Source organism: Ovis aries, chromosome 9 (genome assembly GCF_016772045.2).
Source record: "Ovis aries strain OAR_USU_Benz2616 breed Rambouillet chromosome 9, ARS-UI_Ramb_v3.0, whole genome shotgun sequence".
Lineage (NCBI taxonomy): Eukaryota > Metazoa > Chordata > Mammalia > Artiodactyla > Bovidae > Ovis > Ovis aries.
In genome coordinates this window covers 60,497,760-60,525,058 of record NC_056062.1, presented here as the reverse complement: position 1 = coordinate 60,525,058, position 27,299 = coordinate 60,497,760, and the positions used below count along the sequence as shown (strand labels likewise).

Sequence of the window (27,299 nt, the reverse complement as noted above, 5' to 3'; positions counted from 1 at the left end):
TTTACAGCTTATAACACAACTTTTATTAGAAAAGTTATACATAACAGCATCAACTATTTTCAAGAACAATATTAAACCCAATAAGCAACAAAAACCAGACTAACAAAATGTGTAACAAGAAACTAATGACCTTTCTATAATCAAACATTCAATTATCTACAATGTCTTTATACACAGGGAGAAAACTCCATGGTTTACAGGCACATGATACTGAAATAAAGCGGCAATAGCAACTTTATACAATTACCATTCTCGAGAAACTGAATCATCAAAACAGGAATTACGAGCTCACAAATTTAAAACATCTCACATAATTTAAAATTATTGGGTATACACTGAAGTCTGAATGATTTTTTTTTTCCCGTACAAGTGCCAACACTTAAGCTAGAACTTTTAGTGTGTAATTTTGCCCTAAAAAGTTAAGACATGTTTTGATAATCATTAACAGTCACATAATTTCTGGTGCTACCTGGTCTGTTAATATTTAAAGCCTTTATTTGGATGTTTTTCTTCACTTAATTTATAGGAAACTATTGGATTTCTGTTGCAAAGCTATTACAGTTCCAAACAAAGGAGTGTGCAAGCTTTGGAAAAAAAGATCAGTACTAAAACTTACAATAAATATCAAAGAAGCCATTAGTTTTTACAGCACTGTCTGCTTAAAGGTTAAGTCTACCAGTTGTACAACTTCCCATCAGTCTGTCCTTTCAGTTAGCATAGCAATTTCTATTTTCATGATCTGAATACTCAAATATGTCCAAACATCTTTTTAAAACCTTGATTTATAGCTCCTGGAAAATTATAGATGCTTTTTATATTCATTCTACTCTAAAAAGTCTATTTCTGCTCATTTTAGAGTCTCACTAAAACAACAGATTTCAGCATAGTAAGATTCATTAAAAAGTTTCAAATGGAATGATTTACAAAATAGGGCACTTTAAACCAAGTCCTATTTTTTTATACAGTACAATTTCACATACCAACCCCTACCCCCCGATGGTGAATTGTGAAATTATACTTTAAAACTTATCCCAAGAAGACAGTCTATTTGGGGCACCATCCCTGAAGGACAGTGCTTCCTTCTAAGACTGCTGGGTGTTGCTGATGGGAAAAGACCATTTCTGTCAAAGATTCACACTACTGTTCTTAACTGTCAGATGTTTTTTCCTGAAACGTTCTCCTTTATAATGCAGTAATGGAGAACTGAGATTAAAAACTCTAACCTTCCGTCGCTACTCAATTATATGCGCCAATATTGCACACATCTGTTGCGGACTGATCTTGGGGTGCTTGCTTTCTCCACCAGAATACAAACACCATACAAGCAGTTCTGCTTAAAGAGGAAATGGGTAAATTTAAAATACTGGGAAAAATGAAAAGGCAGAGACTTTGTACAGACAAAAATCTAAATTTTCTGGAAGGGTTTTGTGTGCCCTACACATGGGGGCAATTTGTACACACTAGTGAAATGAACACTAGCTCTAATGCTTCTAGCTGCTCAAATAATGTGGAACCTTGGTCCCGGTGTTGCAATGATATCACTGTACGGTTCTTCCTGTGTCAGCTCAATGGCTTGCTGCTTTTTAAGAACCAAGAAGCTGTAGAACTTTGCTGCAGCTTGCTTTCTGTTTGTGTTTCGGCACAACTCAAGCAAACTGATAGATTCAGCTCCAGTTTTAGCAAGAGCTCGCTGAAATAAAACAAGAGAGGAAGGATTAAATGAAAGTAATCAGCAGACCAAATCAGTAGTTTCAGAAGCATACTATTTTTGTATATTATGTGAATGTTTCTCATGTTAAAAAAAGCAAAGGGACAATGTTAACACAAACTCATTTCTTTGTAGATTTAATTGAACGGATAAAACAGTAAAATAGAGCACTTAGTTTCGCAAACTTTCAACTATCCTTTGAATCTATTTTAGGAGACCCTGAGCATCTTGCCTGGTATTTCAGACACTCAAGCAATCTCCTCTGTATCTGATACATGAAGGCCCAAGGATAAGTGACACTCTAACCCTGTACAATGATTTGACAAATTTAATGATTCAACATATTAAATTTGCTCAACCAAAAATGAGATGTATACCCACACCAAGGAGCTCTGCTTTGCAGAGTAACAATGGGAAAGTGTTCACCTGGATGCTTTCCAGGCTTGATTTTAGCCTAACAGCTTATGTATTAAAGTAAGGTATGTGGTTTTGGAAGAAGTTTCACAAAAGGCAGACTTGCTGGTTATGTAGCATGTAACTTTTCCTTTTAAGGAAACAATGCCAAAAGCTTTTTGACGAATTCTTCGGCATACCTGAAGACCATGAAGCATCTGCTGGGTCCTTTTGTTCCACCTTCTTTCCTCTTGATCCTGATCACCCCCTGAAGCATCTTCATCCTAAGTGAAAATGACCCCACACAAAACTGACAAAACTGCTACAAAATGAAGCATTTCTGTTACCTCCTGAAAGCTCTAAATTGTGTATTTTGGTTAGTGGAAAAAACACTTAGCGTTTAGTTCAGTCTTTTTTAAATTACAGAAGAATATCCTCTGTGCATTTAGCTGATTATATGATTCTGTACTAATCTAGAAGCACGGGATCTACACAGTGTGGTCCATGGACTAATGCTGGCAAGCAATGGGTTATTGGCTGCTGCTAAGAAACTTATATCAGGTGTTTCAAAAGAAATGGGCTATAATATATAATATATATTTAACTGTAATAGCCTGGTTCCTAGTCACCTGCCACCTACAAGATGGAGGTTGGCACTGGGCAAGAGCTGAGATACTCCCAAACTATGTTGGAACTATACATAATATCCAAGGACCAGGAGTTAACAATCTCAAAAATATCAGAAAGCATAATTTTAAATACTAACTGAACACAGTCTGAGATACTCTAGAACACAGGCTGAAGAACTCGGGGGTTAAATTCTTACTTTAAAACAATGTAAGGCTCATACTCAAGCCCTAAATGGTTATGAAACCTTTGCTGGCATAAATTACAAATATGAACAGATGGTAATGAGAATTAGTCTTGGAATAAACTTTAAATATAAAGGTTTAAATAAAATATTTGATAGGACATCAAATAGAAAAATATCTAAGTCTTCTATAACAATCTTAAAGACCCAACAAAGGCGGGGGGTAGGGGGTTGGGAAAACAAAAGAATTCGGCTAAGTTTTGCTTTTATTCAAACATTTTTCATCACTCTAATTAACTCAGCTCCAATACGAAAAATAACAAGCTGGTGGAAGATTTTCTCTAAATCTGGATGAGAATGTACTCATCAGATCTTTTTACATTTCCTTACCTCCTCCTCCTCCTCATCTTCTTTCTCCTTCTCCTTCTCTTTTTCTTTTTCTGGTAAAAGTTCTAACTCTGGAATTAACTGACAGATATTTGGAGGTTCTTCTGGGGGCAGCTCTACAGGAGGTATTTCCATCTGCTCTGCCTGCTGAGGCTTAAAGCAATAAAAACAGGGCAATTTAAGGATGCACATTTTAAAGGTAGCTTCTTTTAAGTATGTAGTTGCTGCAGTTTTCAAAATGAAAAGAAATATTGGGGTCACACCTCCACACTTCCTCATAATCAAAAACTGATTACAAGTCTCAACATTAGTTTACAAAAGAAAATCCATTCTCTTATTATCCTAGAGCAAAGGTGCTTTGTTTTTACTTACTATTTGCAAACACTTAACAAAAAACCCTCAAAACTTTCTGTATTAACATTTTAGGAATAAACAGAATCCACTGACTCCAGGGCAATGCAAAAAGGCTCTAACATTAATTAGCCTGGCACAGGCAACCATAACTGTGTGAGACTGCTTTAAGGTTATTGCAACTCAGCTTGAGTGCTAAATAGGCCTTTGGGCTCTTCCTGAAGCAAATAATACAAATGAGGAGACTGTTTTTCTGGATCCATTTCTTGTATTTTCTTCTCTGACTTAATACAAACAAATGAGAACATTAAAATACTGACAAGGGAACAATTATCCAGAGAGTGGTACTACAGCAACCCACCTGTTACCTGCTCCCCTTCCTGAACTCAGAAAGAAAAATGCGCCCAGCCTTTTACAACTCCTTAACACCAGGGGGGGCTTAGAGAACTAGGTTCTTAAAATCTGCAAGGAATATTCTTTGCCAGTGTCTTGATGGAGGCTGAACCAAGAGCCTAAGGTACCCCAAAGTCTCCCTTTGTCCAAATTAATGTATTCTATAGACTTAAGCTTGGGAAGCTTCAAACCAGACCACCTTTCTTTTCACTTACAATAGGACACCGAAGTGAACTTAATGGTAGCCAGTTTAAATGAAGTACCAAGATGCTACTTTACTTTTCGGACAAGATAGCCTGAAACTACTCTGTACTATAGATAGGCAGGAATGTTTGCTAAACAATAAACCAGAATCTGGAACAGAACAGAGGCCTAGAAATAAAGCTACACTATATGGTCAATTAATTTAGCACAAAGGAGCCAAGAGTAGACAAGGAGAGGACAATCTCTTCAATAAATGGTGCTGGGTAAACTAGACAGCCACATGTTTAAGAATGAAATGGATTAAAGACTTGAATCTAAGATTTGAAACCATAAAACTCCTAGAAGAAAACACTGGTAAGAAACTTATTGGTCTTGACAGACCCTTTTGGATTTGACACCAAAAGCAAAGGCAATAAAAGCAAAAATAAACAAGTTGGACTTCATCAAACTAAAACACACTACAAAGGACACCATCAATAAAATGAAAAGGCAACCTACAGAATGGGGAAATATCTGCAAATCATTTATCTGATAAGAAACTAATATTCAAGATATATAAACAACTCAACTTAGCTCAAGAGCAAAACAAACTGAAAATGGGCAAAGGATCTGAACACAAATTTTTCCAAGACAATATACCTGATGACCAACAGGTACAAGAAAAGGTGCTCAACACACCTCTAATTAGTCAATGTAAATAAAGGCCACCTGACACCTGTCTGAATGACTAACCTGTTAGAACACCAAAAAAGACGAGAGCGCAGCAAGTGCTGGCAAGGATGAGGAGAAAAGGGAACCCTCACGCACTGCTGGTGCAAGTGTAAACTGGCTCAGCCATTAGGGAAACTGTGGAAGTTCCTCAAAAAATGAAAAGTTAAAACTAGCAACTGCACCTCCACTTATTTATCCAAAGGAAATGAAATTACTATCTGGAAAAGATGCTTCCATGCTCATAGCTAAGCCATGAAAACCACCTAAGGGTCCATCAACACATAAATGGATGACGAGAATACGACACACACACAGATCTATTATTCACCACAAGAAATTATGCCTTTTGTGACAACATGGATGGACCTGGAGAGCACTATGCCAAGTGAAATGAAAGGTGAGTCCTCTATGACAGCTGTATCACTTATATATGCAATCTTAAAAAGCTGACATTCATAGCAGCAGAGAGTAAAATGGTGGTCATGAAGGCTAGAAGGTGGAGGGAATGAGATGTAGTAGATGTTGGTCAGAGTATACGCCTGCAGTTATAAGTAAGTTTGGGGGATCTAATACACAATATGATGATTACAATTAACAATACAACTGTCCCTCCGTATCTGCAAGGGATTGGTTTCAGGATCCCTTCTAAATAGAAAAATTCATGGAGTGCCCAAGTATCTTACATAAAACACTTATTCCAGACAGCCCTCAGTATACATCCATGGATAAGGAGGTTCAACCAACTATAACTACATACTTGAAAACTGCTCAGAGTAGATCTTGTGTGACAAGAAAAAAAATCTAATTCTGTAAAGTGATTGATAGTAACTAAACTTACCATATTAATCATTTCACAATATATACATGTATCAAGTCATTATACTGTACACCCCAAACTAATACAATTTATATGTCAATTTTTTCTCAATAAAAATGGAGGGAAAATGTTCCATCTTGCTAACAGTTATTTATCAGCAGGAAGCTTGTTCTATTTTACTCCAAATGTATTTAACAGGTTCCTTATGTTGCTTTTCTTACTCTATCTAGAATTGTCTGATTCACCATGGGCTAATGTTTGAGAAATAAAATAAAATTAGAACCTAGTGTCAAGGATTCCATATTAGCCAAGGATGTTCAGGCCACTCTGAAGCAAGACTATCCATGAAGAGTCAGAAAAAACCAAAAACTTCTAAACTAAAAACCACTCCCACTCAGGGCACACTGTGTTTAGATCCCTGGCTGCCGTTCTCTCTCTCTGGGTTCATTCCTTGCTATTTTCTGCCCAAACCAAGATACTTCACAAGGTCTCCTTAAATAACACTTGCTACTAATAGGGATCCTTAAAATACTGTCTGAACATCCCAAACATTTTTGATGGAGAGATGTGCTTACAGGGATCACGGGTTCTGGGTCAATTTGTCCCGCTTTTCGTTTAACTCCCTGAGGTGGTGGTGGGGGCATGGCTGACTCATCCAAGTTTGTTCTGCTGGTCTCCATTGACTCCTGGAGGCGGCTGGGCTCTTCCAAAATAGGCTCATCTACAATTGGTCATATGAAGAGAAGACTTAGGTCACACAGTCCTTAACAGTATTTTAGAACCATTTAATATTAATATGCTACAACATAGGTACTTTCCCTAGTAAGGAAGACAGAATAAAATTTTACCTCCACAAAAGTTACTCAATGTATAACAATACATTTAAAAGTAGGAGGGAGCTTTAAAAGGACAGATGCCACTTCCAGTCCAAGGCAGGACAATCCTTCAGCAGACTAGCACTCAGCCAAGTCCTAAACCTCTATGCAGTCAGAGAATATAAAGCATGTATTTTCCTGTTCAAAATCTGAGTACACTTCTTCGTTCCTGACTTCTTTTACTTTGGCAATATATAGGTAAAATTTAAGCCAAATGTTCACTTAAACTTTATGAGGCAACTATTCTAATAAAACAGACCGATAACATCACGCTGCTGATGCTGCTGCTGTTGGTCCTCTCTGGGAACCTCTGGATTTTCAAATTCTTTGAGGAATTCATCCAAATTATCAGCCTCTCCTCCTTTCCTCCTTTTTCGAAGATCTTCTGGTACTAGTGGTGTAAGACAGCGTGTAAAGAGCTATAAAAAATTAAAAGATCAATTATATAATCTTTACTACCAATCACAAGAAATGAAAACCTACCACTAACATTACAATGTTTTAATAGTTGGTGTATATATACATAAAATTGAACACGATTTCTACTTAATGTTATACCATATTCACACTCCATTCTATAATTTGAAGTCCTGTAAGATTTTCATTGCAGCAATGTTAGAAAATTTGAGGAAATCTTTTTATCCATTGTCTAACTTGGAGATTTAGTTTTAAATTTACTGACCCGCAGTTTATTTTCACATTTATACACTTAAAACTCAATCTAACTGAAATCATACCCAATAGCTTTACATGGTATCCTTTTCACTTAATGATATGGTAATTTTATTAACTATTATTTCTAGTATTTTTAATGACTGAATATTCCACTGAGTGGAAATATATGTGGGTGTGCATATATATGCCACATTTGAAAGATTTTTTTAATATTTTAAAGTTCTTTAGAAAAATTTAACTGTAAATAACTATTTTACATCTTCATGGAGTAGTTTTTTCCCCCCATATTTTAAATTATCTCCTCAGGAAAAATAGTAATGAAACCACTAAGTCAAAACAAACAAACAAACAACTTAAGAACCTTCTTCCAAATGATTGTGCATCCAAAAAAACAGCAGTTTTAACAAAGTTTGCTGCTTTAGAGACTTTCGTTTAAAAAAAAAAAAAAATTGTTTCTAAGAGTATTTCAACTCTAGAAAAGGGGTTGTAAATGAAAAGAAATTCTCATAAAGCCAGAAATCTGTATTGTGGGTAAAGTAGAATCAAGCCATGTTTTAGCCAGAAAGCACCATCTACAGAATACAGACTTGAACCACAGTACACACTAAGGCAACAGAACTAATAATTTATCACAGGAAGTTGAGGAGAACTATTACTAAAAACACCAGTGGCTTTTTAGAATAGTGAAAATTCATTCACATCTTTTAGAAATGTAGGTGCCACTTATCATAATCTTTCAGATCAGGTTTATGTTCAGTATACTGTGGTTTAAGGGAGAAAACAGAAGATGCCATATGGCTGGCTGAACAATACCTGATCAAAAATGATGTAAAGAAAAGGTTTTAAAGTTTATTTTAAAAAAATGATCAAAATCTGTATGAAATTTAAAATCCTGCAAACGCTATTACCTTCAGTAGTCTGTTATTCCATAAAGGCTGAGCAGGTAAAGAGAAGAGTTTTTCCACTCCTCCTGTCTCTTTCCACATCATCAATTTCTTGGTGGGTGGTGCCAGATCCAAAGTAGTAACAATATCAGAATAATCACTAAGCTGGGCTCTAATTGTCTTGCTATCCAACTCTTTGACACTGTCAACGATGAGCTTCCTCTTCCTCTTGGCTTTTGTTTCTTTGACTGGCATGATAAAAGAAAATAAGGTCATCTTTCTGAGAGGCCAGCAAGAACTGTACAACTTTGGTCTCATTGTATTTCTGCCTTTCTACATGCCTAGAAGAAATGTTAAACTTTCATGAGTACACAATCTATTTTAACTGATGTTTCCCAAGCACCATATAGAAGCTGACAATATGATAAATATTCAATAAAAATTTGCTGAATGAATATGTATAGACTTTTAGCACAAAATCGGCAAAAAAAAAAAAAAAAAAAAAAAATCTAAGAACCAATTCATTTTTGCCCATGTAGTTTTATACTGTAAACACGAAACATATCACACCTCATTCAGAGTTAGACCCAAGCGCTAGGTTTTGCAAATTAGGTGAGTGACCATTAAAAAAAATTAACTTTACTTTGCTAACCTCTTTATTTCCTCATCTGAAATATGGCCAACCATTTACAACGGATTGTAAAATAATTAGTATAGTGTCTGGCATAGATTGAGGACTCCATAAATGGTTGCAATTACTATGACTTTTATTAGAAAAGTTACAATTCCTATATGGCAGCTGCATAAGCACCTTGATGAAGTGAAACAAGCCCAAACCCAGTTAAATGAACCTGAAACTCCATCCTGTACACTTTTTGTGTTTTCATTTCTAATCCTTACTAAATTCTTACAAAGCAGGTAACATTATCTCATGTTGCTTAAGATACAGAAAGGCTCAAATTCCTCAAGATTTCATTCTGTCATACGTTCTATAACTCTATTGGTTTTAAAGATAAAATATGCACGTCGTTCAAAATTCAAGAAGCTGTTAACACAGTGACAGCCTCTGTCCAGCCCGTCCTCCAGCTACTGAGTTCCCTTCCTTGAAATTTAAAGTTCAAGTTCTTGTAACAGCTGGCTAAACTCAGCTGTCTTAAACAATGCAGTATTTGTCCTTTTAAAGATCTCTGTGATATCTATCAATAATACAGTACATAATTTACTTAATTACCCAAGTTACCCTACTACTGAAGTTCCGGGAGGAAAGACTTGTTCATTTTTATATTTTCAGTTCCTAAATCGAGTTCATTACACAGAAAGTACTGTTTTTAAACCAGAAGCCATGTACCAATTTTGGTGATCAGATTCTAAGTAGAAAATCTTGAAAAGTTAATCTTGTTTTAACTTAGAAGTAATAATAATATCTTGAGTCACACTGTAAATAACTTATTCCATCCCATTATACCCAAAAATCATTTAGAAATTTTTAAGTTTCACATCCAAATTACATATTGCCTCTTCTACTCAGAAGACGCACCTCCAATTATACTTTGCTATGCTTCTTATTTAAGCACTATACCTGATTTAGTCAATCTTGTTATTTTACTGAAAAATGCCTTGCAGTGTTTTTAAACTATTATACATGTGACCTGTTTGCATTTTTTTGTGACCCCCAAAGACTGAGATACATATTTGCAGGAAGCCTGTTTCATCCTTTGAAAAGTTATTTCACAGCAACTTGTAAAAACATTCTGTAAGATACTAAAATTGTCATTGATTAAAGATTCTATGATAGATGCTGGACAAAGGAGAAAAGTTATTTAAAATGAGGAGATTACTAGAAAGTGTGTTTGCTCACCAGTGATATCAATAGGTTCCAAAGCAAAGGCTTCTTCCTCATTTGGAACAAGCGTTGTCTGATCAGTCATAGTTGGCATTGGTTCGACAGGATCCACTGAATCAGGACTATCAGGCCCACCCACTATAAAAGCAGAAAGTTGGTCACAAAAGGCTTGGAATTTACTATACATCCAACAAATGGCAGGGAAAAAACCCCTGTGAGTAACTGAAAGAAACCCACTGGTACCAAAGAGAAAACATTTTTCTAATTGTAAGGTCTTTCCAGTTGACCTCCTGGCCAAAACACAGCGAGGAGCACAGGGTTAAACACATTAAGAGACTCAAGCATAAGCACCTTTTAAGTTTCAGAGCTCATTTAAAGCTGAAATGGTTAGTTTTTGGTCTTCTACATGAAATATGTTTTGGATGCCATACAATCCCATGCAATCACTGAGCATGAAATGCTTACTTGACACGTTGTCATCCTCGTCCATATCATCATGTGCAGGCTGCTCTGGCAGCATCACCCCCGCCTCAGACAGGGCAGGGGGGTCGTCAAAGATGCCGCCATCATTATTACTAATCAGCTTGTCATCTGAAATAGGGAATGTAACTTAGTTGCAGTTTAGAAAAGAAATGCTGAAAGATCAATAGCCAATCACTGGGAAAATAAAATTATGTCAAAACAGAAATTTTAAAAATTTAAATCTGTATTCAGTATGCATCTGTTCTCTTCATGGTAGTATACGGAAGTATTAAATACTTCCACACATGGGAAAAAAGTCTCCTTCTTAATTTTAAAACTTATACTTACAGACACAGATAGAGAAGCCTGAAGAATTAGTGAAACTTAAAATTTCAAGATAAGCACTTATAAACAAAATTAGGTATTGCTAACATTTTAAGGTTATAGGCTTACAGAAAACTTCAACTGAACCAACTGGTCACAATTCACATATATATACCTAGAGAGATGCTCAAGATTGAGAATTAGCAGCCACTCTAAAACACTGCAACTAAATAAAGAATTTATCACCTTGTAGTGACTCACCTAATATACCACCATCATTTCCTTCTCCAAAATTGTCATCCTTATATTGGTCTTCATATTCTAAATGGTTAATTTTCTCATTAAGATTGCTGGTGCTCTGCTCAGGCTCTAATAGGAGATTAGAAGCACCAGTGCTTGCTAACATGTCATCATCCTCGAAAGCGCTGCCTTCTCTCATTATCTCACGATCATCCATTCCAAAGTCACCTAAACAAATTTTAGTCAGTCATTAATTGAAAAAAGTTAGAAATACTGCTGACACAAAAGAAAATGCCTTATGATTTAATTATCATGCCATATTTGCCTAATAAAGTCTTATGTATCTTTGAATATTGAAACATCTGGTTTAAACTTTAAATCTTCAGCATCTACGTTGCACAAACCAATTCTGGGGCGTGATCAGAAAATTCAAATAAGATCCAAATTTAGGTTATCTTAAATATGTCTAGTGACATAACTTAAACATTACAGCTAGTGGCTAGTGATTTCCTTCTCTATTACCAAAATCATTTTCTTGTAGAATACTGATGTTTCCAACTTCTTCTCTCATGGTTATCTCTTCCACTCTACTCTGGTTCAGGCTGAACTGCTGGGCCACATCGATGTCACTATAAAAGAATTCCAAAAACACTTTAGTCTCAATTCTCACTGTATTGTTTTATAAGGGAAAACATATCTCAAATTCTATTCTATAAGGGGGGAGAAAAGCAAACACACAGCTATGGAGCCTAAATATTTGACATTAAATAAATACAATCCAAGAATCTAAATGATTTAGAAGCGAATTTCATTTGTATTTAAATTTTAAAAATGTTAATGACCAGTGAGCAAAATACAGTATGCTGAAATCACTACATAAAGCAACCTGGTATACAGAGAGGAAGAACTTAGAGATGCCTGGGTTAGAGAACCATGGGTTTCCATCAGGGCACTGCAATTTATAGGCTATGTGAACACTGACATTAACTGCCTTTTCTGGAACTCTGTTTAATATGAACCAACCTCAGACTGGGTGATACTGCAGCATGCATTTAGTGGGGAAAAAAAACACCTGCACATAAGCAGACCCTTGCAGGTGAAACTGGTGTTAAGTGTCAACTGTACACATTATATACAACTGGCAATGTACTGATAATGAAAGAAACTGGATGATCAGTACCTGGAGTTCATAATACTAAATCACTCTTACTTTTTAGCTGTGTTAAAAAGGAAAAATTCCACCATAAAAATTAAACAAACAAACCAACCCACCAAAGTATAAAGAGAAAAAGTAAAGCAGTCAAATAGTGCCAAGCACTAATTAACACAATAAATTCAAAGTAATAAATTTACATTTAAGCCACAGATTGTTTTTTTAAAAAGCAAAAAAAAAAAAAGTTCAACAGTGAATGGGGCTTGAGGTAGAGGGTTTCCTGGTTAACTGTGCTACTCAATCACTTGGTCACAGTTGCATGCCCCGTCACAGTCATGAGACCTGGCTTCTGAAGACTTGAGAAGAGGCAGACAACCCAGCAAAGCGCGCGGTTACAATGGCCATCTCTGTACAACTTTCTGTTCTCAAATGTGTGTTGTGACAACAACCTTCACTCGCTCTTTGTATAAAGTTATCTCACATGTTTATTAAAAAAAGAAAAGAAAAAAAACTTGTGGCTGAGTATAGCTTGGTCAAGATGATAAAATGCTAGATGTTAGTAAATACCTCTGGAAAAAAATCATGAAGCTACAGTTCGAGTTTATTGATATTCTCATGTAAAGCGAACAGCTAGACAGCTGTTCAATTTACATAATGGCCTAAGCAAATCAAATTCTCCTTAGCAGTGGTAAAGCTGACATCGTTTACATGGTTTTCTTACAGAAGAAACACTTCCTAGTTATATGTTTCATATTTATGTACTATCATAAATACAGCATATGCATTTTGGCTACATGTTAACTCAATGTCAAAACATCCCACGAAAACTATGTATTTGTAAGCCAGTAATGTTTTTTGGTACACCAAGTCAATAATTAAAAAAAAAGAAGAGAGAGAGAGACATACTCTAAGTCAGGCAGTGGCTGATCAAAATCATGAAATTCTTCAGGTAAAGTAATGGCATTGTACGCAGCTTCTCGATTTTCCTCAGGCAGGTCAACAACACCTGGAAAAGTAACAGTAAGCTTCAAGCCCTGGCTATACCAAAGATTATCAAGGGGTCAAGGAAGGTAAAATATCCGTTTAATTTCCTAAGGTTAGATACCATGAGGGCTGCTTCAGTACCACTGAAGCACAAGTACTTTAAGTTTTTCTAGAATCATAATTCACACTACTTGAATCACAAGAAAAAGGTCAAAGCACTAATTATGAATTAAACTGAGAAATCTTTAATAAAAGGACATAGCAACAACTAAGTATTAGTAATAGCTTTCTATATAATCATGAAACTTATGAGGAAAAGGAATGACTGCAAGAGTATCCCCAACGTTAAGAGGAATTAGTTATTTTAGAAAAGTGGGATTGAATTATTTTTTATTTTCTTTACATTTTCCCCTATATTTTAAAGTGGCCTATAATAAACATACATTGATTTAAGATTAAAAGAAACAAAATGTTATTTCAGCAAAATACGCTTAGTAGCCTACAAAGTAGGAAACAATCAAGTATCATGTCCTCTGCCCAAGCATTTTACTTTTAATCAAATCTTAGAATCTCAAAGATTTCACTATTCATGTTACAATCATTTGAAATAGAAGAATACAACATCAGTAGAAATTAACAGTATAAAGCAGCTCTCCTACATGCTGAGATTATTTTAATCAGAATAAAATTTCATCAATTCTTAAAAAAAATTATACAATTGTAATTATCTATGCAGATGGAAGTTTGGTTCCAAGGGTTCAGTTTTAGAAATCAACTATTACCTGAAACAAAACAACAAAGAAATATAGAGAACATCTAATAAAGTTTTAACAACTTCAGTTAAAAGTGAATTTGATTTTAAGACTACATCAAAATTTTAAGATTTTTTTTCTGAGCTGTATTTTTAAAAACATGTAACAATGAGTTTTCAATACTTCAACCTCTGATGACTGCTGAAAAAGGAGTTAAAAAGGGTAGCTCCAAAGGAATAACAAAAAAGGTCTGCCATAATTCCATCCACAGAACAAAACTGATATGGGCTATCTCCCTTGAAACACTGCCTCTCCAAGCTTTGCCCATTTTTGAAGGGCTCCTTGTACTGCAATTAAACTATGCCCATCTAGAAATACATGCTTAGCAGTTTTTCACCCTGAACACAGTAAACTTCAAAGTTAAAACAAAAAAGTCAACAATACCTGGCCGAAAAGCCATCTTTATCTTAATGAATGCCTCATTACAATCTGCCAGGAGGTATTTGGCTTTTCTGTGATAGATTCGAACTACTCCCAGTAAGAGATGTCCTGACGTTCGGAGTGCCATCTTCACCTGCGGATTAACATTAATTTATATAGTAATGTTCTGGTTTTAGAGAAAATTTCAAAGCCTGTATGTTGTGCAATTTATAGGCAGTTTATATCTCTTCATACTTTTAACCATTTATTTGAAGTTACCTCATAATCATGACTGAGCGACTTCACTTTCACTTTCCTGCATTGGAGAAGGAAATGGCAACCCACTCCAGTGTTCTTGCCTGGAGAATCCCAGGGACGGGGGAGCCTGGTGGGCTGCCGTCTATGGGGTCCGTACAGAGTTGGACACGCCTGAAGCGACTCAGCAGCAGCAGCGTAATCAGGTATATTTTTTCTCACCTGTAAATTTCCTGAGTATACCCAAAGAACAGACTGACAGAAATCCATGAACGAACGTGGATGTGAATGTGCATATTAAGCAAGTATTAAGGCAACCCATGAAGTGCTCTCATTAGCACACTAAGTATGTGACACTTTTGGATGCCAATCCAGAGTCGCTGCTCCCTGTCAATTAACTGAACTCTGATTTTATGTGGGAAGTGAACATCCCCAGACTCGAAAGATGATGGTCTTGTTCATCTCTGCTGATGCTTGTTTCTGAGTGGGCATATAACCTAGTTCAACTAACAAGGAATATTAAGTAGGTCAGAGAATTCTGAGATTTTCCCAATTAAAAAAACAAAACAAAAATCTCCACAAAAAAACTGAACACTCTCTTCCTTCTCCCCTCCTGCACTTTGAGTAGGTGGAGCTTATAGCTGCCTGCAGTAGCCCTATAACCACAGGGCATAAGCATGAGGACAAGGACAAGAAGCCAACAAACTAAGAAAGGTGAATCTAGGTGAGGTCTTGGATGACATGTTTGAACTGCTGAACCAATCCTAGATCTTCCTACTTCTAAAACTTCTAGTTAAACAAGACCGCTAATTTCCTGTCTAAGCCACTTTAGTTTTTATTACCTGACTGGAAAGCATACTAACCGATAAAGGATAACGGTACTCTTTTTTTTTTTTTTAACAAGAAATCACACTCCTCAGCCTGTATTTTATCAAGGTGGATCTTGACCAGTGTTTATGGGGCGGGTCTAGACTGAGGTCCCATCACTTCATAGGAAATAGATGGGGAAACAATGGAAACAGTGTCAGACTTTATTTTGGGGGCTCCAAAATCACTGCAGGTGGTGACTGTAGCCATGAAATTAAAAGATGCTTACTCCTTGGAAAGGAAGTTATGACCAACCTAGATAGCATACTCAAAAGCAGAGACATTACTTTGCCAACAAAGGTCCGTCTAGTCAAGGCTCTTGTTTTTCCAGTGGTCACGTATGGATGTGAGAGTTGGACTGTGAAGAAAGCTGGGTGCTGAAGAATTGATGCTTTTGAACTGTGGTGTTGGAGAAGACTCTTGAGAGTCCCTTGGACTCCAAGGAAATCCAACCAGTCCATTCTAAAGGAGATCAGTCCTGGGTGTTCTTTGGAAGGAATGATGCTAAAGCTGCAACTGCAATACTTTGGCCACCTCATGCAAAGAGTCGACTCACTGGAAAAGACTGATGCTGGGAGGGATTGAGGGCAGGAGGAGAAGGGGACGACAAAGGATGAGATGGCTGGATGGCATCACCGACTCGATGGACATGAGTTTGAGTGAACTCTGGGAGTTGGTGATGGACAGGGAGGCCTGGTGTGCTGCAATTCATGGGGTTGCAAAGAGTTGGATACGACTGAGCGACTGAACTGAACTGAATGGATGGACTCCACTAATAAACTGAACATCTACTGTTAAAAGACAGCCATTTTGCTTTTTTGCATTTCTTTTCCATGGGGATGGTCTTGATCCCTGTCTCCTATACAATGTCATGAACCTCCACCCATAGTTCATCAGGCACGCTATCAGATCCAGTCCCTTAAATCTATTTCTCACTTCCACTGTATAATCATAAGGGATTCTTATGAAGTTTAGAGTTATAAATTCTTATTTAAAACTGTAATAAATTTCTGACTAAATCTAAGACACATCCGATGCTGACTCTCTTACCCAATTAAAACACTGCTCTTAATTGAAAAACCAGACTCTCCCTTTATGGCTTGCCTTAGGAAATTTGAAATTAATAATGACTATGCCTAACCCTTCACGTGAGAAAAAAGGAGGCAACAAACTCAACAATGGTATGCCATTATCTTGTCCAGAATTAGCAACTTTTAGAAGGAGGTATACAAAAAACAGAGGAGCGGTTACCTTAGGAGAAGGGGATGGGGGAGAGGCAAAGGGGCAGAGGGATCAGCTCTATGGGAGTGGATGGAAACAAAACTTTAGGTGGTGAGCTCGGTGCACGGGATACAAAAGTAGAAATACAAAATCTATTATGTAATGTTATAGATCAATATCACCTCAAAGTAAATTACTTACAAATGAAGATAATAGTTTAAAAAAATGTAGTGTTTGGGCAAAGGCTTTCTTTCTTTCTAGATTAGTTTGGTTCCTAATTTAGTCTAGAAGGAGGTAAAATGAGGAGTGGAATTTTTGCTGCTGAGCTTGCTCATTATTAAGCATGTAGGTATGATCAAGAACACAGGCTATATACATCCAAGGACAGCTCTACAGGGGCTAAGAGGGACCGTTCCAACCAGAGCGGGGGAAGGCACGGAGTTCTGAGTGTACCATCTGTCTGACACTTGTTCTAAACGACTAAATCAACATTTCCCCACAAGGACTGCACAACCAGAGCAAACATTAGAAATTTTTAGGTCATTTCACCCTGTGGAGGTATCTATTGTGATACATTCGATCACAATAAACCAAAATCTAAGAACAGACTTAGAAATGATTTTAAAGTTATAAGTGTCCCTAATGGCGTACAAAGTACTCTGCACGTATTATGAAAAAATGTTTTTTTAAAAGCCAAATCAGCTTCAGTATTTGCTTATGGATTTTGTTAAAGATTAGCCACACATATCCATTTCCAGAAAAGAGTGCCATTTCTCCTTTCTCCGTTTACTTAATTCAGTAAGCATACCTATAAAAAGAAAACATTTCTCAATTTGACCAGCAGTGCACACTGGTACAACTTCCCTAATGCATCAGATATCTTAAAAATAAGTATATCACCCGCTCCAACAATCATATTCCTAAAACATCAACATTAAAGAAAGACACAGAACAAAAGATTTTACAAGTAACGGTTACCAAATGGTAGTTTTTTAAAGAGCAAAATAAAAACTTGTAATCATACCACTTAGAGCAATCTTTAGTAAATGTTTTAACATGCCTTCTAGGCTTTTATATGTGCATACACACAATTTTCCTTTTTGTGTGTGTATGTGTACATAAAACTGCATATTGTTTTGTAATGAGCCTTTATCCAGGAGAAGCTCTGTCTATAGTATTATTGTAATTTTTAATGGCTGCATTACAAAACCAGAGCAATTCAGAAAATTTGGGGAAAACTATGGATCAGCTCCCTCCTTTCAAAGACTGCAGCTGGTGAAACGAATCCTGCACAGCCACAGCTATGAATCGAAGTCCAGTCCCTTCCTCTGGAGTCCTAGGGGCCAACTGCGTTTTGGAATTCAAAGCTTTTTTGAATATTATAAAGTCAGTGCAGTACACATGCCATTTATCAAAACATTCCCGGAAGTGTCTGCAACAGCGCCCCCCCCCCCCCAAATCATACACTTTAGTGTTTCCGCAGTGAATTTATGAAAACACAAATGACCTCACTTCAATTACAGTCAAGTGTGTTTCTGGGTTTTTCTCTGTATTTTAAGTTCTGTGCATAAGACACTATGACACTGTACAATACAACTGCTACAACGACGGCAGAGTTATGAATAGAGCTTTTCCCGAACGCAGTCTTGTTACAAAACATACAATGCAGTTTTTGTATACATTCATTAAAAGGGAGAAAATTACATGTGTAACACGTGCACCCATGAAAGTCTAGAAGGCATACCAAAATACTAAAGGTTTTTCTAGGTGGTAGAACTAAAGGTCACTTACTTTCCCATTTGCAGAAAGTTTTCTAATTAGTATTGTCTTAGAAATTATAAAACATCTTTAACACCATAAATTCTATATTAATAACTCTAAAGCTGGCTGAAGTTCCATAGAAACTTTATAATGTACTCTAATTCCAAATCAAACTTTCACTTCTCCCCTGTAAACATTTTTCCACATAACTTTTCTGAACAAGTGTCTGCTACATCCCAGGTTTATTCCTGGATCCTCTTGCTCTTTCAGCAATGAAGAACTACTCTCATTTAACTGTCAATTGTAACAGTAGCTCCCAATGCTGATCCAGAGATCTGGAATCTTTAAAAACAGGAAAACTGGTAGATTTATGTGTATATGCATATGTAAAAATACAACATACAGGAAAGGACCTTTAAAACACAGACGTAATATATGTATAAAAAATTACATTCAAGGACTATACCTTTATTTTGAGATTAGCCCTTTATACATTTTTTAAATCAACCTGTTTGTTCCTCAATGAAATGCTAATAATGTTAGTAGCTTTGTGTCTGTGTGTTTTAATGGTCCTTCTTTGGCAACACAAAAAACATGTATTAAGTCATACTATTTGTGAAATCCAAGGGTGGAAACCACTGCTTCAGAAGTTTCAGAGGATATCAAGAAAATCTCTAGAAACAGAGCAGCAAACAAGGCAGATAAGGTTAGGACATTCCCAAGCCTTCCATTCCAGGGGCACACAGTGATTAAGTATTTAGGGAAAGGGCATGGCCAAGTACAAGAGTTCTCTGATGGGAAAAGGTTGGTATCTTCAAGAAAGAGCAAGCAGGCTTGTGAAGCTGAGGTGGAGCAAGTGTTCACCATATGGATAAAGTAGTTAGACCTGGCCCCTATAACATTTTCCAAATGATGGGTCCTTATTTTGAAAACTTTATATAAATTCTATAAATTCCTCAATCAAGAACACCTATACACATATTTAGTACAAAAACATCTAGAAAGTCAAATATAAAATATTTGGGTACTGCTAGACCATCCTTATCTGTCATTAAAAGAGGCAAATGAAAATTATCTTTGTACTCACCACAGAATTTTTAGAGAAGAGAGTGTCAAACTGAAACTCTGGGTAATCTATGGATTTTCTTTACCCCCAATATACACAGATGCCTGCCTAATAAATCATTTTTACAGAATTCTATTTCACACATCAGTGAACAATCAACAAAGTGAATAAAAATATCAACATCAAACATACCTTTGGTGAGATGATACTCTCCACACTGCTCTCTAAATTACACTCAAACACATGGGCTTTGGTTAGCTTCTTATCCCAGTGGGCCGCAAGCCAAATTTTGGCCAGCGGCCCTCTTTTACTGAGGACAAAATGTGCGTAGAACATTATTCTGGTTGACTATGAAACAGGAGGAAACCTGAGGGGGAAGAAAAATATAAATGCCACATGAGAACTGAATTATCAAGATGTACAAGAAATCGGGCTTCCCTGACAGCTCAGTCAGGAAGGAATCCACCTGCCATGCAGGAGACCCCAGTTTGATTCCTGGGTCAGGAAGATCCCCCGGAGAAGGGATAGGCCACCCACCAGTGTTCTTGGGCTTCCCTTGTGGCTCAGCTGGTAAAGAATCCGACTGCAATGAGGGAGACCTGGGTTCAATCCCTGGGTTGGGAAGATCCCCTGGAGAAGGGAAAGGATACCCACTCCAGTATTCTGGCCTGGAGAATTCCATGGACTGTAAAATGGAGTCTCAAAGTGCTGGACACGACTGAGCGACTTTCAAAAAAATCTGAAAAGTTTCCTTTTAAATCTGAGAACTATGTATGAAAGGCTCAAGTGAAGTAGAGTATAAATTAAAAGAAAAAACCCTATTGTTTAATTTTGATAGCATTAAGAAAAAGACGACTCCTCCCATACTACGGTGAAAAGGGGACAAAGGTCAGATCACTTTCATGCCACACTGTCATCTTATAATAAAAGTGCTAGTATGTTTTTTCACTTTAAGTAAAAATTGTCATCAGAAAATCTACTCTTTTTGAAGTTCCATCCAGTGTTAATTCTATTCCAATCCAGATTACTAACTGTGAAAGTAAGAAGTTTGCTTTTGGCCATAAGTTAGAAAATTTATTCCTCATGATAAGAAAAAAATGTCCAGGAAAAAAACCACTCAAGCACAGATATTAATCAATGAGGAAACTTCCATTTTAGAACCCCATTTAAAAATGAGATTTTCAGCCAAAAGCATTATACAATAATTGCTACCTCAAGTCAAGCATTTTACATTTCACCAAGTTGATAAGTAAGTGGGTTGGCCCCATTTTACAAGTGAGTAGTTTAGAAAAGCTGAGCCTTAAAAAGAAGCATTATCTAAGTTTTCTCAACTCAGGAGTCTGGAAAGCACCTGCCCTCTTATAACTTAAACACTAAATCTAAAACAATGATACAGTATACAATTCATCATGACTGAAATATTCTTAGTAGAAGAAATACAAGTATGTTATTTTCCTTTTAGTAATCTAATATATAAATACTAAAGCAAAAAAACAGCCTGAAATACTCTAGCTTAGAGCACACACTAACTGTGTCAAACGGTCATTTCCCTTATACCATGTAGTTTTTCTTTTCCACAGAATTTTAAAAATCTTTCACCAAATGAATTTCTATTTTTTTTCTAAAATGTCCATAACTGGAAAAAGGTAAGTCATACCTCTACAGAAAGCATGAAAAGTAAGTAAAATTTTAAAACTTACTGCACACCTATCCTTTGCTCCCTACCATTCCTAAGTTCTGGCCAAACACCAAATTTTCTTTAAACTTTATCATTTTTTGAATGTTACAAAAATGGAATCATACAGTATCTGACTTTGGAATAGCCTTTTGGATTCAGCATCAGGTTAAAAAATCTATCAAGGTGTTTGGTGCATGTATTAATAGTTTGTTTCCTTTCAACACTAGCAGCATTCCCTGGGATGGGTATGGTACCACAATTTGCTTAGCCATTTTACCTATTGAAGGACATCTGGTTGTTTCTAAGTTTTTTGACTATTTCAAATAAAGCTGCTATAAATACTTGTGTATAGACTTTTGGTGAATATAAGTTTTCACTTTCTAAGACAAATAGTCTGAGCTGTGACTGGACAGCACAGTAAATATTCCTTTAATTTTTAAAGAAACTTTAACACTGCTCCTATCAAAATTCTAAGGAGGCTTTTTAAAGTAAGCTACCGACAAGATTTTTCTAAAATTCATAAGGAGAGGCAAAAGACCTAGAATAACTAATTTGAAAAACAAAAACTGTGAAGACTCATTCTACCCAATTTTAAGACTGATTTTAGAGGTATACTAGTCAACTACTGTGTGGCCAGAAAGACACAAATCAATGGAACAGAGCAGAGAACACGGGAATATATCCACACAATTAAGTCCAACTGATTTTTCACAAAGATGCAGAATCAAAGGAGGGAGGCAGTCCACTAGACTTTTTGACAAATGACCCTTCAGTGATTAGGGATCACCCCACAGGCAAAACAAACAACCGAAACACAAAACCCTCAACCCAAATCTCACACATTATATAAAAAGTAAATTACAGACTTAAATATAGAACTATAAAATTTTAAGGGGGGAAAAAAAAACACAAGAAAACACCTTTAACACCTGAAGCTTTGTAAGAACTTTTAGACATCACACCAAAAACATGTCCCATAAAGGGGAAGAACCTATTATGAAGGAACCCACTGAGGATGCAAAGACAAGACAGAAAATGAGAAAACATATGTGCAAGCCACATATTTGAAAAGGACCTGGATCCAGAATATAAAGAAAGAACTCTCAAAACTAAAGAGTTAAAAAAAAAAATCCAACTAGAAAAGGGTGAATATTTCAAGGAAGACAATGTACTGAAGGCAAATTAAGAACAAGATGCTCAGCACTGCTAGTTAAGAAAATGCAAATTAAGACTCAATGAGATATCACTGCACACCTCTCGTAAGAGCTAAAATAAAAAATAACGGCAACAGCTCATGCTGGTGAGATACAGAGAAGCCGAGTATCTCATAAATGGCTACTGGGAATGCAAAATTTCCTTTTGAATTAGCTTAAGAAAAAAAGATCCAGACTAAGTCAATTTGAATTTTCATGCTTTCATAAAGGGACCCTAACTTTAAATAAGAACTTTGGTTACTGTATTTTCAATTAAAACCTGTGCTCATTCTTTCCAGTACGGTACAGAAAATACATATATACTAAACATATTCCGGGCAAGAGATTTCACACCTGTCAAAAATGTTTGGGAGGGTGGTGGTACAAGAGTAATAAGGTCAGGTTTGCCTCATCTTGATGCCAATAATTTGATGGAATTTTCATTCTCTGAACCAGATGCTTTCAGGGGATCATTAATTCACACTAGGAAAAATTTTTCAAAAGAAAAAATAGGCTTCATCAACTGTCTAAAGTTGTGAAGTTTTTCTTGCACATGTGGAGTTAAGAAAAGAACTAAAGAAGAATTCAGGTCACTCTAAAGTAAAAGGACTAAACCTCCCCGCACCGCCCCCATCAAAAAACAAAAAAAACAGCACAAGTGTACCTTATACCCTAGTAAATCAAAATATGCTTCCCACAATCAAGAAGAGCCTCCTATGTTGTAGCACTTCTACTTCAAGCCTTAAAGTCTGTTAGTATAAAAATCAGGCTGCCTCTATAGCATTATAAATATAATCCACAGGATTTTGCAGAAATCCAATATGGCTTTGAAATGTTACTAAAAACACTGACTTAGAAATCAAGTCCGTGACGCACAATAAGCCCCAAGTTTTACTACAGAAGACAGTCATGTTCCAAATAAGCTAAAAGAACTCTTACTATTTAGCTCCTACAAGACTCTGCTGCAGTCAAATACTAAATATGTATTTAATGAAAATGGAAATGAAATACACCAAGTGATCTCATAATTGATACATGTAAAAAATTTTGGAAATTTTAGAAATTGAAACTAGCATGTCTCAACAGGTGTCAGTAGCTCACGGCCAGCACTTCAGCTGCTGGTTAAGAGTTCCATGCTTAAAATATCCCAGCTATGCCCAGACAGAGATTCCTAAACAGATGCTTTCTTGGCATTGGATGGGGAGTAACTAAAGCAGAGTGGTGCTAAAATTAATCTGGGAAACAATTAGCAACAGGAAATCACCTTAATAACTAAAGGAAGCCTGATGGACAGTAGTGATCAACTATTGGCTTTTATCTAGATAACAGTAAAATTTGATCATCCTCGCCCTTTGCAGCATTTCTTTCCCTTACTGATACCAAACCTTTAGCCTGGCCCCCACCCCCACAAAAACAGGTTGATTAAAAGTTCTCAAGATTCTAAATTTTGGAACTCCCTTACAACAGATCTTAGCAGAAAGCCTACATTTCTGCTTACCAGAAACATAGCTTACCAATTTCATAATTTCTCAATTTTTTTCTAAAGCAGCAACTTTTAAAAAGTAATTTAAAAAATCTGATATGAAATGGCAGACTAGTATTTAGGAACATATTCAGGAACGCAAAAAATGGCAATTTCTTTAAGATATGTCGGAAAAACCAAAGTCAAATTACAGCTCATGTTTCTACAATGATGTTAAATCATTCTAATATTTCACTCATCTGTTAGAAAGCAGGGCAAGATAGTGGTTGTATAAATTGGTATGCCCTCTTTGAAGGGCAATTTGGCAAAACCTTATACTCTCTAGCCAGAAACTGGGCTTCCATTAATAAGCCAAAGGTATACTTGAGGACGTATAATAATGACAGATCAAAAATTAAACTTACTAAGCGCTAAGGATTTTATGTGTCCATCCTCTTCATGACAGCCTTAGAAGATAAATACCGGCCCATTTTATAGACCAAGAAAGAAAAGGAGAGGAATAAGGAACTTGGCAAAGGTCACCAGTATTCAATGCAAATGCAACTTGAACTTCAGAGCTCACAAGCCTAACTAAATGTTTTGTTGCCTTGCCAGCTTGACTACAACAAGGTGTTAGAAAAAAACCTACCTAGCCCCTAAGACGGAGAAAGCAATGGCACCCCACTCCAGTACTCTTGCCTGGAAAATTCCATGGACAGCATAGCCAGATAGGCTGCAGTCCAGGGGGTCTAAGAGTCGGACACAACTGAGCGACTTCCCTTTCACTTTTCACTTTCATGCACTGGAGAAGGAAATGGCAACCCACTCCAGTGTTCTTGCCTGTAGAATCCCAGGACAGCGGAGCCTAGTGGGCTGCCGTCTATGGGATCACACAGAGTCGGACAGGACTGAAACGACTTAGCAGCAGCAGCCCCTAAGAAATGATTTTAAGCAAATCAATACAATCAGGCAATAGAATTCTATGCACTCTCAAAACAATGATAAAGTATTGAAAAAGAGAATTCTCTCTATACATGTATGTTAACACGCACTTGCAGGAGCATAAAATACCTGCAGAGTGAACACAGAACTGATGAAACTGGTCACCTTTGAAAAGTAGGTCCAGTGAGAAAGTAAGGCCTACCCTTCTGCACCGCCGGGCTTTTTTTTAACTTAAAGCATAGACAAATGTCACCTATTCAAAGTAAAAACAATTCTATTGGGAGTGCTTTCCCAGTAACTAGTGAATTAGGCTGGTTATTATGTGGTGTTCATTTTTCCTAACCATAAAAAACTGGAAGGTGGAAATTCAGTGATTACTAACCTTGGAAAACATCAACATCTAACTCAGGTAAGAATGGAACTGTCTTCTGGGGGGTGTTTGGGGGGAGGGTCTCCAGAACAAAAGGTATTTGCAGTGCTACACATTAGAGCTGCATCCCTTTTGATACTAAAGTTCTTTGAAGGAGCGTTTTACAACCAGATAGTCCTAGGTTCAAGTTCAGCTCCCTCCTTAGCTGTTCTGTAACTGTTGAAAGCGATTTAACATGTTAGTCTCAGCCTTCTCAGCTCTAAAATGGGGATGTTTCCTAAACAGGATTTTGAGAATTAAATAAAACATCATACCCAACACAATGCCTTTATACACGCAGTTACTGATAAAAAATCTCCTCCAAAGTATACAGAAGTTATCAAGAACATGCCTAACAACTCGGATATCACAGCATTTAAACATAAAACATAAAATCTTCATTTTCAGTATCAAGAACTTTCCTTTCTGTACCAAATTATATGAGAGAAAACTCAGAATCTTTGTGTTCCAATAAATGGGAACTCACCAGGAGAATCTCATCCTCAAGAAGTTAATTCTAGAGTGCAGTAATGTGTTGCCTCAACACAAAAATGGTAAAGATTATGCGCTACCAGCATAATTGACTTGTATATAAAAAAGCACAAAGTCCACTGAGTTATTCACTACTGTCATCTCATCTGCAAACTGTTTAATAATTTAATCACTGGATATGGCACCGGTCCCCATCAACGTCTTTTTAAAAGTAACTGGTTAGCAGCCTCCAACAATAAGCAATTTAATGACCCTACAACTTCAAAAAGCTCCCCCAATCTGTCTTCAACATTCTGCACAATCACACAGCTCACTGGCATTGACATTCATTGGAAGAAAATAGAAATTTATTTTCTGCAATTCAATGATTACTCTATAAACAGCGTAAGGAGAGCAGATGTTAAACTTTGGCTTGCAAAGAGAAGCCGATAAACACTAGCCTTTACCAGAAACCCTTAGAAACACAAGCGCGTTTTCGAACGCTGGTAGCCTATCTATCAAATCTAAAGGCGGCCAAACCCTCCAGCATTTCCCTCTTTGAAGAAGGTCGCGAAGTCTGGCAGCACAGCTCGACCGTGTCACCCCTGAACTATTACAGATCCTTCTCAAAGCCTTCTCAGCGAGGAAAAAAGACACCACCTATTTGTCAGAAACACACACTTCCCTCCCAAACACAACATTCAATATCCTCAATCTCCAAGAAAAGTCTGGGAGGAAAACCAATTATGCTAATTTCCTAAGAATCAGAGGCAACTTCCCTTGGTCGCGTTTTCTATTGGTCTAACATTTGCTATCCCCATCGTAACCATTTTCCTTAAAAAAAAAAAAAAAAAAACGGGGAAAGGGGGAGCAGCAGCAGTCCCCGGCTGGGGGCCCGCCGCATCCTCCGGGCCCGCGTGTCTTCGATCCCCGCACCCGCGCGCGAAAGACGGTTGCGGCCCCTCGGAGCTGGCATCGCGGGCTGTCGCCGCCTCCCGCCCCGAATCCCGCGTCCTCCCAGACAGCCATTTTCACCCGAGGAGTAGGCGGCCCGGTCCGAGAGCGGGCTCGTTTAAACCTCCTCCTCGCCCTCCGCGGCCCAGGCTTTCCCCCGCTCCCCGAGGGACCCGCCGAGTAACGGCTCCTCTGGCCTAGAAACAGACCTGGACCATTTGTTAGCTAACAAGAGACGATGCGGGCCCAGGCGGCGCGGGTCCCGGCCCAGGGACCCGGGGCGGGCGGCGCTGCCGTCCCGGAGCTCAGAAGAGGCAGCACGGCTCCGTCCCGGGGCGCGGGCCGTGCCGCGGTCTTCCTCGCCCTCCCGCCCCGCTCCGGAGTCCGGCTCCCCGACGGCAAGACGGCGGGGATCGGGGGTGGGGGGGGAGGAAGCTGGAGCAAAAGAAGGGGCCGGCCGTCTGTCTTACCTTGCTCTCCGCCGGGAGTTGGGCGGGCTGGGTGGCCTGGGGAGGGGAAAAGGGTCGGGGAGGGGGCGGGGAAAGGGAGGGGAGCCCTAGTGCGGTGTAGCTTCGCAGCAGCTCCCGCTGCCGCCGCAGCCGCCGCCTCCTTTTCCGATTCACTCAAACAAAC

At 37.6% G+C, this 27,299-nt stretch overlaps 1 protein-coding gene across 2 annotated transcripts; it reads right to left on the bottom strand.

Moving 5' to 3' along the window:
- RAD21 (RAD21 cohesin complex component) lies at nucleotides 1-27,299 on the bottom strand. 2 transcript variants are annotated; one of them, XM_004011770.5, is made up of 14 exons: nucleotides 27,137-27,299; nucleotides 19,750-19,924; nucleotides 14,412-14,541; nucleotides 13,138-13,237; nucleotides 11,601-11,707; nucleotides 11,100-11,306; nucleotides 10,518-10,643; nucleotides 10,068-10,190; nucleotides 8,234-8,457; nucleotides 6,910-7,069; nucleotides 6,351-6,496; nucleotides 3,303-3,452; nucleotides 2,302-2,385; nucleotides 1-1,690 (listed from the first exon to the last, which is right to left on the bottom strand). In XM_004011770.5, exons 2-14 carry the CDS (start codon nucleotides 19,891-19,893, stop codon nucleotides 1,499-1,501), a joined length of 1,893 nt encoding a protein of 630 aa, XP_004011819.1. In that variant the 5' UTR covers nucleotides 19,894-19,924; nucleotides 27,137-27,299; the 3' UTR covers nucleotides 1-1,498. The 2 variants fall into 2 exon arrangements, with proteins under 2 accessions (XP_004011819.1, XP_042110307.1); XM_042254373.2 differs by having other exon boundaries at nucleotides 26,876-27,156.